This window comes from Chenopodium quinoa, unplaced genomic scaffold, assembly GCF_001683475.1.
Source record: "Chenopodium quinoa cultivar QQ74 unplaced genomic scaffold, ASM168347v1, whole genome shotgun sequence".
Classification (NCBI taxonomy): domain Eukaryota; kingdom Viridiplantae; phylum Streptophyta; class Magnoliopsida; order Caryophyllales; family Amaranthaceae; genus Chenopodium; species Chenopodium quinoa.
In genome coordinates this window covers 1,477,974-1,492,125 of record NW_018743204.1, presented here as the reverse complement: position 1 = coordinate 1,492,125, position 14,152 = coordinate 1,477,974, and the positions used below count along the sequence as shown (strand labels likewise).

Sequence of the window (14,152 nt, the reverse complement as noted above, 5' to 3'; positions counted from 1 at the left end):
ATTTGTAGATTTAAAAAATGTATTTACAACCTCATGTGTACAAAGTAAAGAAATAAGGCATAAAAATAGGTGGAACAAAAATCCCTTTGCAAAAACAAACTTTATATACTACTCTCACTTCACCAAATTCTAACCTCATATGCACAACAAACCAAGAAGTTTTCAACAACTCGTCCTAAGCACATCCCACTCTTCAATCTTCCTAAAAAATAGATTCTAAGGATAGAAAGAAAATGTGAACAGAATCATTTCTGTCTCACCTAAAGATTCTATTCTAATCTAATCTAAAATTTATAAAGCATACACAAAATCATTTACTCCCTTATTTTTCATCATATAATTTTTGATGCAATCTATTAATTAGAAATACAATGCATACACTCCTTGTACAAAGTAAATTTCATAGGCTTTTTTTTTTTTTTTTTTCTTTCTAATTTATGATCAAAATTTAGTATCAAGTGTGAAATGCCTTATATTATGAAACTAAGGGAGTAATAATTGATACAAATAATTAATACAAATGTGAAAAGAAGAAAAAAAAAGATGAAATTAAAGATGAAAACGAGAACCGTTGATTACAAAGCAGGCAACTCGAAAACCAGACATCAAGGAGGAGAAGCCGAGGAATAGAAATCCAGCAAATCCAAGGGCTATAGATATGTCGGATTGCACACAGAATGCACTCGTAACCGTACACGTGTCCGTACCTTTCAATGTCTTTACCAATGCCGTTCCTGCTGAGTTTGCTGATAGTAGCATGTATGCAAAAACCTGCATCAAATGTTCAGAGATTTGTTGTCATATACTTCAATTTTACCAATTTTCTCTTCTTAGAAAACAATCTTAATTGGTGATCAGCAGCAAGTATTAACCCAAGGTTACGAAATTATAAGTATTCCCTCCGGCCAACATTAGTTTTTACATAGAGGTTAAATTAGTTGTTACATTTTTTGATAGTTTATTATCTTCATCCCCAAATGACCACAAGATAGTTTGTTTCCTAAAATATAGGATTAAAAACCTTTTAACAACATTTTGTGCCCTATCATTGATTTAGGTTGTGCATCAAGAATGGTTTACCAATTTATCATAGTCTTGTAAAGTTATAAGTAAGTCTATTAAGAGCTAAGGCAACCAATATGAGGCGTAAGATACTAACATCTATGTAATGACTAAACAGTCTAAACTGCAATTGAAGTCAAGTCCTCAATTTAACAAAGGGCACTATTTATTGAGGTATCAACATGCACTTGGCTAAACTTTAACTTTAATGCTAGATTATCTTGCCTCAACAATGATATTTGAGAAGCAGCATGGTCTAAGTTTGAGTTTTGCGATCAAAGAGTACTAAAGATTCGAGTTTAAAGATTTTATCCCACAATCCATGTACCACTTACGTGCCTCTTATTTATTGATTGTTATTATCTTTGTTACTCATATCCTTCGTATCAATTCCTTGTCACTTGACTATGAGTGCAACACACGAACGCATTAGATTGGGCTAAAATCGTGAAACTTTTCATAAAATAGCCGAGTCTAACACTTAAACAGGTACTCGAATAAGTCGAACACTTTTCATATGTTACTCGAACTTTTCACTTCACTTTAAGTACTTATGTTGGATCCTTGACACTCAGGCATGGTAGAACACTTAAACACTTCATTTAAGTTCAAAATCATGGAAATTTATCATAAAATAACCTAGTCGAACACTTGAAGACATACCGTATCAGACACGAACATCGAGTCTAAATAACATATATTATCACTATGACCCACCAAGACATATTATAATCAACCAAAACAAAGGTATGACACTCTAATACAACAATTGTAGAGCAGAAAATTTGGACCCGAAGAATTCTACTCCATGATTTACGGTATATTGAAGTAAACGGTTGTGTATAAATGGTAGTCAAAGTTTGACGTCAGCTAGTCCAAGTCTAACATGTCTTTGTAATGGAGTACAAGTCAAACTAAACTATTTTCAAATGGAATAGTACAAATTGCATGACGATAATTCAAACAACACAAAATAAATTAAAAAACCACTCTTCTGCAAATGATTACGTCTTTAATAGAATTCGTAGAAGACTGAACTGATTAAGTAATAATTACTCAATTACATACCAATTAGCAATAGTACGTACCATTTTACCAACTTGTGACTTTGTGAGTGGTTGATAACAAGATTTTTGTTAAATTTTTAATCATTAAATGTAAGAAATTCTCGTTAATCACCTAAAAGTAGAAATAGTAACCAATTAACACCGTACGGTACTCGCTAGTCCTTATATACATAAATGGTGTTATTCAAAACTAATGGTCAAAATAAAAACAACATTTTAGAAAGGAGGGAGTAAACAATACTCCGTACAGTTTTGGTCGTTAATGTTACGATAAAGGCCAACTTAAAGTCAATTTACGGACACGTTTTTAGTAGGGGTGGGACTTCGGTCTGGTGGTTCGGTTTGACCTCGGTTTGAGTCGGTTTCGGTTTGGAGCGGTTCGGATTGAAACGGTTTAGTTTAGCTGGCGCGTCGGTTTGGTTTGGTTTGGGTTAGTCACGGCTCGGTTTAGTTTCGGTTTATTTCTTTGCGGTTTAAATTCGGTTTGGGTCATAAGCGGGTCGGTTTATAAACGATTCGGATTATGTCGGTTCGGTTTGATACGGGTCGGTTTAGGGGGCGGGTTTACCCGGGTCAATGTCAGTTCGGTTTACAAATGGTTTGGACCAAGCCGGTTTGGTTTGAAATGGGTCGGTTTAGGGGCGGGTTTACCCGGGTCAATATCGGTTCGGTTTATAAACGGTGCGAATCATGTCGGTTCAATTTGAAATGGGTCGGTTTAGTGGAGGGTTTACACAGTTCAATTGGTTCGATTTATGAACGGTTTGGATCATGTTGGTTCGGTTTATAAGCGGTTTGGGTCATGAATTCATTATTGTTTTAAAGATCGCGTCATGACTATGATTTAATGAGTTGATACTTATAATACGATAAATCGATAATTAAGAATGTACAAGTATTCAATTAGATTGATCAACAAGTGTTTTAAACTTTTAAGTTTTAATAATCAGATATGTAAATATGTTTATCGATTGTAGTACATACCAATAATTCAATGAGGCAATGATACTTATGATAGTATGATAATGATACCAACCGTACATTCGTACGATATGATATACATAATAATTAATTTATAATTACATATACATTAACAATATCGTATTGAATCAATTTCCATTTCCAAACATTGCATTTCTTATAAATTATAACTTACACGAGATTAAATGGATTCGTTATTTAGTTTGTTACTTTATTTAGATTACTAACTCAAACAACTTAATAAGTTAAATGGACGAAATCATGACCATGATTTAATGAGTTGATACTTATAATACGATAAATCGATAATTAAGAATGTACAAGTATTCAATTAGATTGATCAACAAGTGTTTTAAACTTTTAAGTTTTAATAATCAGATATGTAAATATGTTTATCGATTATAGTACATACCCATAATTCAATGAGGCAATGATACTTATGATAGTATGATAATGATACCAACAGTACATTCGTACGATATGATATACATAATAATTAATCTATAATTACATATACATTAACAATATCGTATTGAATCAATTTCCATTTTCAAACATTGCATTTCTTATAAATTATAACTTACACGAGATTAAATGGATTCGTTATTTAGTTTGTTACTTTATTTAGATTACTAACTCAAACAACTTAATAAGTTAAATGGACGAAATCACGAAATCACTAATTAAAGTGGTGATGAAATCATTATGCAATACTAATGTACGAATAGTCAAATATACAATGGTTAGATTGAATGCCCATGAAAAACAATGGTTAGATTTTCATTACTTTATTAGTTATTAGTATTATTACTTATTAAGTTATTAGTTTATTATATATACTGATACACAGTCACAGACTCACAGATATATATAATATACATATAGAGATGTCAGATATTGATGTGCATTAACTCATTAAGTCATTAACTATGTCGTATTGAATCAATTTCAATTTTGAAACATTTGCTTTTCTTACAATTTATAACTATAAGTAATAAACTAATAATAATAATAATAGTAATAATAATAATAATAATAATAATAATAAATAATAATAATAATAGTAATAATAATAATTATTATTATAATAATAATATTATAATAATAGTAGTAGTAAACTAGTAATAATAATAATATTAACAAATAATTATACTAACAATAATAATAATATATAATAATAATATTAATAATAATATTAATAATAATAATAATAATAATAATAATAATAATCCCTCAAAATAATAATAATAATAATAAATAATTAAAAAAAACGGTCAAAAAGACCTAGAAAAGCACAAAGAAAAATCTAGACCGTTAGATCTAGATGAATATTCTGGAATCTACAAAAAAAAATGAACGGTTAGATGTTGAGATTGAATATGGACGGTTAAATCAACTGAACAATTAAAACCTAAACCTAGAAAAAAAAACCCACTCTATCAACCATTCAGCCGTTTTACACTTTTACTCACTCAGTCACTCTTCTATTCTCAATCTATCATAGATTCTCTTTCTAACTTCTCAGTTTCTCACTCTTTCGTTCTGAAATTCTCAAGAATCTCAACTTCTCAACTTTTAAAAATCCTAATTAGGGTTTTTGTTTTCGTTTCATTTGTGTTTTGGATCTACAATTCTGATTTCTCGCTTTACATTCTCGTTTTTTTGTTTTTTCAAATCTTCCTCTCCTTCAATTTGAAGGCTTCAAGCCGTCAAAAGTTCAAAACTCAAGGTAATTTTTTGTTAATTTTTGTTGTTTTCGTTTTGATTTTTTTCGTTTTTGTTTCGGTTTGTTTATTTAGGGTTTTTGTTTTCGTTTCATTTTTGTTTTGGATCTAAGTTCTGATTTCTGACTTTTCCATTCTCGTTTTTTTTTTCAAATCTTCCTCTCCTTCAAGCCGTCAAACCTCAAGGTAATTTTTTGTTAATTTTTGTTGTTTTCGTTTTGATTTTTTTTCGTTTTCGTTTCGGTTTTTTACTTTTTTTATTTAGGGTTTTTGTTTTCGTTTCATTTTTTGTTTTGGATCTAAAGTTCTGATTTTTGACTTTTCCATTCTCGTTTTTTTTTTTCCAAATCTTCCTCTCCTTCAAGCCGTCAAACCTCAAGGTAATTTTTTTGTTAATTTTTTCGATTTTTTTCGTTTTCGTTTCGGTTTTTTTTTTTTATTTCAAGTTCTGATAATCTACATTCTTGATTTTTTCTTTTGATCTCCAGTTCAGGCAGTTCTCCATCTTCAAATCTCCTTCAAGCCGTCAAAGGTAATTACTTTTTCCTTTTCGTTTTTTTTTAATACAGTTTTTCTGTTTTTGTATTTGATAATTGTTGTTGTTCTTGCTTGAATTTAGTCGAAATATGCCTAAAATCTGTTGTTGATTGTATTTTTGTTTTTTACGGGAAAATGGTAGATTTGTGCTGTTTTGTTGTTTATTATGCTCAATTTAAAAGTAATGATGATGGGTTGTTCAGATTATGTGATTATTATTGTTGGAATACATGCATTGTTTATTTATTGGAATACTTGTGCAGTTGTGCTTCATGCTTTGGTCCATACTCCATAAAAAATGATGGTTGACCATACTGTCAATTGCATACTTGTAATAATTGGCATATTTTGTACTCAAGAATGAATTTATCCATTGAAATTCAATTGTGGGTCCTTATGCCTTACTGAAAAAAATGACTTACCAGGGAAATCATGCATGCTTAAAATGTATACTTGTATGATTGGCTTAAAGTTGGCTTAAAGTTAGTATTTAAAATGTACACATATGTCAGTCACATGAGACAATGCATGCTTAATTGCTCACTATTAGTAGAATATGTCACTTAATTTGGTACTTATAAATGCTGTTTTTTTTTTTTTGTTTCAGTCATGTCTCGCGAGTATGATGAATTTGACTATGAGAGGCAATCAAATTTTGATACTGTTAGCTCTCAAGCTGCCTCTGTCCCGGATGATGATGCTAGTAATACCGGCATTATCAATCCTTCTGTCAATAAACGTTAAAGAACCGCAAGTATATGGAAGCATTACACTTTTTTTGTAAAGACGATAGGTAATGAAAAGGTAGATTATGCTCGTTGTAATTTGTGTGGCAAAGAATATAAAGCACCTGGTAAAGCGGGTACTTCAACTTGTAGAGCTCATATTAATGCGTGTTTGGAAAAGCATGGTCTCCAGTCCGGTAACGAATCACAATTTGATCAAAAAACTTATTTACAAAAGTTTGCTAAAGCTATAATCTGCCATGTATATCCTTAAAATATTGTAGAGCATGAATATCTTAGGGAACTTCATGCATATTTGAATCCTAAGGTGCAGCATGTTTGTAGAAAAACTATGTTAAAGTATGTTATTGCTGAGCATGATAAATATAAATCCTTGTTGCATGAGTCTTTGGCTAATGTTTCTGGTATAGTTAGCTTTACATGTGACTTGTGGACTGCATGTACTAACCGAGGCTATCTCACTTTGACTGCTCATTATGTTGATAACAATTGGTCTCTTAGGTCTAAAATTTTAAATTTAAGATATTGTGGCCCTCCCCATACTGGTGTTGAGGTTGGAAAGTTTGTGTTTAAACTGATTAAAGAGTGGAACCTTCAAGGTAAGGCTTTTTCAATGACCGTTGATAATGCTCGTTCTATGGATGTTATGGTTGAATATTTGAAAAAAGAATTAATGCAATGCTCTCCTCTTCCTTGTAATGGGAAATTCTTTCATATTCGATGTTCAGCTCATGTTTTAAATCTTATTGTTCAAAGAGGTTTAAAAAAAGTTCATGAAAGTGTTGAAAAATTGCGTGAGGTTGTTAAATATATTGATGCTTCTGATTCTAGATTAACTCAATTTGAGAATGCTTTGTCTGAGTTAGACTCTGCTTTTAATGGTAAGTTATGTCTCGATGTTGTGACTCGTTGGAATGCCACTTATACAATGCTCCGAAAAGCCTTAGAAGCTAAGGATGCCTTGATTCTATATACTAGTAGGTTTTTGGGTTTTTCTTATAGACTTGATGCTGATGAATGGGATACCATTCAAAAAATTTGTGATTTCCTTCAGCCATTTAATGATATAACTGTGTTATTTTCTGGTACCGAATATCCCACTTCTAATTTGTATTTTGTTAGTGTTTTAAAAATTGAGTACGCTATTACTCAAGCCTTTAAAGACCCTAAACTTGCACCCATGGCAGCAGTTATGCTTGAGAAGTTTGAGAGTTATTGGGAGGATTATAGTTTGATACTTTCAGTTGCTATTGCTCTTGATCCTCGTTATAAGTTGTTTCGAGTGAGACATATGTTGAACCCTCATTGTATAATGATGAGGCATGCGACGAAAAGATTATGATGATTAAGGAAGCTTTTTATGACCTTTATAAATTTTATTCTACTGCATCTAATACAAGCTGCAGAAATCCTGCCTCTTCAAACACAGCTCAATCTGAAAATTCTAATCGCACGTTGAGATCTCAAAATATTTTCACGGTATTTATGTTATACAATATACTCAATATTAATGGTAGTCTTCTATTTTTATTTGTAATGTCATAATTTAACTTTTAATAAAAAAATCTGTTTCAGTTGCATGAGGTTGATGACGAATGTGATGATTCAACTAGATGCCCTCTGGCTGATCTTGAGGCATATTTGAATGGACCTCGTTCGCGATTAATTCAAGGGGAACATTTTGACGTTCTCAAGTACTGGGAATCTCAAGCTTCTTCTCTTCCTATTTTAGCTAATATGGCAAGGGATGTTTTGGCCATTCCTATTACATCGGTGGCCTCTGAATCTTCTTTTAGCTTGGGTGGTCGTATTTTGAACAAATATAGGGGTAAACTTTTGCCAAAGCATGTTGAGGCATTGGTTACCACCCAAAATTAGTGTCGTGGTTATCAAGCGGATGTTGAGGAAGACGTCCTCCTTATTGGTAAAGAGATTGAAGCTGAAAGTGCTTCATCTGCATAACTGGTATTTGTGTCTCATTGTGGTTTATTTTATCTTGAAAAATCGTTGCCCTTGTCATTTATTTTCAGACTTGCTGGCAGCATTTTTCAAGACTTTTAAAATCGTTGCCCTTGTCATTTATGTTGAGACTTAAATAGTTAAATGTATTTTGGTACTTGCTGGCAGCATTTCTCAAGTTTTTATTAAAACAACCATTGCTCAGTGATGTAAATCTAAGAGCAATTTTAAAAAACAAAAGCTATAATTTTGAAGTTGCTTGAACTTGTTATGAGCTGCTGCCTGCTGGTAATGCTTTTGCCTTTTGGTTGTTGTCTCTGAGTTGTTATTGCCTATATTGTTGCCTGCATGAGCTGGTTCCTGCCTCCTACCAGCTTGAGGTGCTGTGTTGCTGCCTTTTGTGTTATGAATTTATGATAAGTTTTGTTGCTGCTGTTTCTTATGCTTGTTGTTTTAATTTTTCTTGAATCATCGTTGCCCTTGTCATTTATGTTGAGACTTCAATGTATATGTACTTGCTGGCAGCATTTTTCAAGTTTTAAGTTAAAACAGCCATTGCTCAGTGATGATACGATAAACGTAAATCTGAGAGCAATTTTGAAAAACAAAAATAAGTTCCTGCTGAGTCCCTTCTGCTTATATTATTCCTTGATTCTGATAAGTTGCTGATTTGTTATTGCGTGTGCTGGTTCCTGCTTGTTGCTGCTATTTCCTCTGCTCTTGGGTGTTGTGCTGCTGCTTCAAGATTCTGCTTCAAGATTCTGCTCCCAAATCACTCACGTTCTCACTCCTCCCTTCATCTTATCATGTATCATTTTTTGCAACCCTAAACTTGATGATGTTTCAGTTGATAAATCTGAAATCTAATCTGGGTAGTAATGATAGTAGTTTCATTATGTATTGGTATATGTATTGTGCATTTTAATTAATGAAAATGGTGACTTTTTTTAATTGCTTGTTGATATTACTCTAATTTTAATGTTATTTATCTGCTGGATTTGTGGTAATGTTATGAAATAATTGTGGCTACAGATTTGGGATGCCTCCGTATTTATTAAAATTCTTTTACTTAATATCTGGTTTAATTTAAGAAAAGCTAAAAAAATGTGTTTTATAAACATTTTAGTCCTCCCTTTACAAAATACTTGTATAAGAAAGTTTTATAAAGTGATAATGTGAATGATTGTACGCCTTATTGACTAGTACAGTAATATTCTAATGCTTATGCCACTTGTGTAACGCAATCTCATACATCTCCAATCTTATGTTACCTTTGAGGCTTTGAGTGTTATTGGATGATCATGAATATCTTTAGGAAGGAACGATGAAGATAATTTGGGTGGACTAGCATTATTACTGGAATGAAAATGATACAAATGATATATCTTGTAATTAAAATAAATAAGTAATCTGAAACGATATTAATAATGTCGTTGGCCTAGATCTAGGTGATATAAACCTTTGTATAAACCTACGCCGTTTGATTAGATCTACATTTATTAACATTAATTGTATTTACTATTTAGCCATTTAGGTTGTAAATAATTCAATTTGAATTAAGCAGTTTGTATGGATCAGTTTAAACAGGTTGCGATTCGAAAACAGTTCGATTTTAACGGTTTAACGGGTTATAGCAGTTCAGTTTCGACGGTTAGCGGATTATAACGGTTCGGTTTATACGTGCGGTTTAAACGGTTTCGGTTCATAAACGAGTCGGTTTAACCGGTTAGCGGGTTACAAATGGTTCGGTTTAAACGGTTTTTTTTTTCGGTTTAAACGATTTTGGTTTATAAACGGTTCGGGTCATTAACGGGTTTATAAACCATTCGGTTCGGTTTCGTTTCGGTTCGGATTTGCGCAGTTTGGTTTGTTATTGGTTTACGGTCCGTAACGGGTTGACATTCAGTGGTTCAATTCGGTTTCGGTTTGATATTGAACGGTTCAGTTCGGTTTTCGGTTTATATTTATCGGTTTATAAACGGATCGGTCCGTGATGGTTCGGTTCGGTAACGGGCGGTTTCACGGTTCGGTTTGAAAAGTCCCACCCCTAGTTTTTAGTATAATTCTGATCAACAATTCTAAGAGATACGTGTAACAAAATTCGCAATATTAATTAGTTCTCGTAATATTTATAAATAAAATTATCGTACACCAACTTTCCAATTTTGCATTGACAATCCACAGATAAAGTCTCAATTATTGCCACAAATGATCACAAATCAATTAATACTACAACAGTGTTATGTCTTACATTCAAATTTTGAATTTTAGAAAAAAAGCGGAGAGAAAAAATGGACCAAAAACCAATAAAAATCCAGAGCATGACCCAATATTCCCCACATTAAACAACTACGACAACAATATAACTACATTCAAATGATTTCAATCAACAGCAAATGTTCACAAGTTCCTATTAATAGAAAAATGATATATGCGGCCCTAAGAAAACGACACGAAAACAAACCTGATCATGACCAAAATCGAACCAAACTTGATAAACCTCAGGAAAAAGTGTAGCACCCGTTGTTATTTCCCAAACTGCCGCCACCATCTCCACCAATGAATACACCGCTACAATTCCATTCGCCGCCAACACAAACCTAAATATTCAAATTTCAAAATCAATCAATCCAAAGCCAAAAATAAAATAAAATAAATAAATAAATACTTCCTTCTGTTTTTTTAATTGCAACGAAAGAGAATGTGCAGGCAGCCACGCAGGCAAGAGAATCATTGTCCACTTAAAGTAAAGTTGCAATTAAAAAACAACAGAGGAAGTAATTTATTCGGAAAATAAAAAGAAAGGCTCGGAGAGTACATACCTAAAAGCATCAAAATCGAACCAGTGAGGAGGAGAAGAGCGGGAGTTAGTAAGCATAAAGACGAAGGACGACAAAGAAAAGACGAAGGTAGCAATACGAAAGACCAAAATCAACGAGTTAAATCGTTTAAGTTTGTGAACTGAAAGGGTAGACTGGAAACGGATATCGTGAGGCGAAGGAGGGAAATTGTTGTGGTTGTTACGCGGTGGTGGGGGTGGAGGAGAGAGGTTATCGGGTTCGCCGTTGCGAAGATGAGATTGCGGGGAGCGCATAATTTGATGGAGAGTGGTGGTGGTGAAGGAGGAAGAGTATAGAAGGGGAAAACATGAGAAGAAGGGAGTGGTGTTTAATGGAGGTGAAGAGAGATAATGGTCACGGGGGAAATGGTGGTGGTGGGAAAAAAGGGAAATTGAATGGGATGAGAGGGAAAGTAAAGGGGAAAAGAGAAGAGAAAGAGAGTGAAAATAAAGGGAAAAGTCACGTCCGAACTCTAAAGTGATTTTTTTTTTTTTTTTTTTTTTTTTTTTACGGCTATTTCACCAAATGTCACTGAGTGATTTCGAAATTCACCAAATGTCATCGAACTTTTCCAAATTCACCAAATGTCACCGAGTTTTAACAAAATTCACCAAATGTCATTTCCGTTAGTTGACCGTCAATGTCCGTTAGTTGACCTTTAGTTATACCCCACCACTTGCCACGTGTCACATTCTGATTGGTCCGTTTTAAAAAAAATATATATATTTTTAATACAATTAAAAAAATAACAAAAATAAAAATTAAAAACTTTTAAAAATAGTAAAAAAAAAATTAAAATAAATAAAAATTACAAAAAAAAAAAAAAAATTAAGAGGTGGCAGCCACCACCTCCTCCGTGACTGCCCACCCCAAAACCCTAGCCACCACCACCTCCTCCATGACTACCCACCCCAAAACCCTAGCCACCACCACCCCTGCCGCCAGGGCTAGCACCGGAAGGCGCGCTGGCCTCCGGCGACCCCTCCCCTTCCCTCCCCTACCCCGTTGCAACCCCTTAACCCGCAAAACCCCACCCCCCTTCCTCCACCACCCCGAAATACAGTGGGGACTGGGGATTCGCCGGTGGGTCGCGACAGGAAAGGGGAGGGGGCTGCGACGGGGGGAGGCGAAGGGGAGGGGGCTGTGACGGGAAAGGGGAGGGGAAGGGGAGGGAGCTGCGACGGGGAGAGGTGAAGGGGAGGGGAGCTGTGACGGGAAAGGGGAGGGGGATACGACGGGAAAGGGGAGGGGAAGGGGCTGCGATGGGTTAGGGGAGGGGGTTGCGACGGGATAAGGCTAGGGGAAGGGTCGCCGGCGGCCGGCGCGCCTGCCGGTTCTAGCCTCGGCGGCAAAAGGGTGCGGCGACGGCGGCTTCGTGGGCTGGCCGGTGGCAGGCTGGTGGTGGCAGCAGATTTTTTTTTTTTGTTTTTTTTTTATTTTATTAATTTTTTTAAGTATTTTACTATTTTCCATTTTTTTTAAAATTTTTTCAACTTTTTTTTTTATAAATTTTGTTTAATTAAATTTTTTTTTAAAAATGGACCAATTAGAAAGTGACACGTGGCAAGTGATGGGGTCCACTAACGGTCAACTAACGGTTGTCAGTCATTAATGGCATTTGGTGAATTTTGTTAAAACTCGGTGGCATTTGGTGAATTTGGAAAAGTTCGATGGCATTTGGTGAATTTCGAAATTACTCAGTGGCATTTGGTGAAATAGCCGTAAGATAAATATTTCCTCCGTTCTTTTATGACTACACCATACATGTTGGGCCACTATTTTATATAGTAGTAAAACAAAAGAGAAAGGGTTAGAAATACAAAATTATCCATGTGATGTAAACTTAAACTAAAAAATAAAGTGTTAAAATTAGGGGTATATTGGGTATTTGCATTATGAACAGAGATATTTTGTTTCCTAAAATAGATATGGTGCAATATTTGTGAAACTTTCTTAAAAGACAAGTGGTGCAATAATTAAAAAACGGTGGAAGTATAGTCAGTCTCTCCGAGTAGGGTTTAATCGGTTTCCTAATGGTGGGATTTTGAGTATTGTTTGTTTGTTTGTTTTTCGTGTGTGGAAGGACACAAATTTGGAAGATTTGTCTTGCAAATTTGTGGAATTGCGGGTGTGTTGGTTTAAGAGTGCAAATTAAGAAGATTCGTCTTGCAAATTTGCCGATCTTGATGACCAATCAAGTTTTATCAATTTCTCAACTATACATCAATGGAGCTCCATCAAGAACGATGCAAAGACATAAAAAAAATTTCGGGAGCAGTTCAGAAGCGATGCCATTAGTTCAGAGGTGTTAAATACTTGTATTGAGAATTTAGATTTCTTAAGAGATGATTGTAAGTGCCAATGACTATTATTATTTAATGAAATCACCCATCCCTATTCCATTAGAAATAAAAAAAGATAAATATAAATTTTTTTACTGGAAATTTACACTATTTACATAGCACAATGGGATCATGAGAGGAGAGAAAATATAATATTAAAATGTAATTTTATACCAAAAATGAAAGTGTAACAGTTAAAAAACATAGCCACGTTTGGTAATTGTAACACTTAGAAAAAACACATGGAGGGAGTAGGGGAAACAAATAACACGAAGTAAAAAATATATATATATATATATATATAAAAAATAATATATATATATATATATATATATAAAATTGTGTATTAAGTCTGTACCTAATAAAATGTTATGCTATTTGACTATCTTTTATTAATGAAATCATTTTTTTCTTCCTATTAATATTGCAATTATTATAAAATATACATATAAGGAAAGTATTTCAATTATTACAAAAAGGAGAGAGTAATCATTATATTGGGGATTTCACATTGAGAAGCTATTGTGTGAGGCTTGCCTCAAAACAACAACCCAGCTTATAGATGATATCATAGAACTAATAGAGAATAGCATGCATTTAACCTGCTATAGATGATATCATAAAACCAATAGAGGATATCATCCATGCAATGTATGATATCATAGACACAATAAATGATATCATCCAACTCATAAATGATATCATAGAATCCATAGCGGATTCATCTAGCCTATAAATGATATCATCCAGGCAATGTATGATACCACATAGACACAATAGATGATATCATTCAGCTTATAGATGATATCATAGAACCAATAGAGGATATCATCTAGCCTATAGATGATATCATCCAGGCAATGGATGATATCATAAACACGATAGATAATATCA

The 14,152-nt window shown here is 33.6% G+C and overlaps 1 protein-coding gene across 1 annotated transcript; it reads right to left on the bottom strand.

Moving 5' to 3' along the window:
- On the bottom strand, nt 1-11,372 carry LOC110733856 (CASP-like protein 4C1). The gene is made up of 3 exons (XM_021913932.1): nt 10,899-11,372; nt 10,541-10,676; nt 1-771 (listed from the first exon to the last, which is right to left on the bottom strand). The coding sequence occupies exons 1-3, from the start codon at nt 11,168-11,170 to the stop codon at nt 550-552; spliced, it is 630 nt and encodes a 209-aa protein (XP_021769624.1). The 5' UTR covers nt 11,171-11,372; the 3' UTR covers nt 1-549.
- Nucleotides 11,373-14,152: the final 2,780 nt, after the last annotated feature.

What these genes read in the sequence shown, in the direction of transcription:
- LOC110733856 (XM_021913932.1), bottom strand. Translation starts at nt 11,170, where the DNA reads ATGCGCTCCCCGCAATCTCATCTTCGCAACGGCGAACCCGATAACCTC. An exon ending in TTCGATTTTGATGCTTTTAG is followed by an intron (nt 10,677 to 10,898) that starts GTATGTACTCTC and finishes TTGAATATTTAG; the next exon opens with GTTTGTGTTGGCGGCGAATG. An exon ending in TCGATTTTGGTCATGATCAG is followed by an intron (nt 772 to 10,540) that starts GTTTGTTTTCGT and finishes CATTTGATGCAG; the next exon opens with GTTTTTGCATACATGCTACT.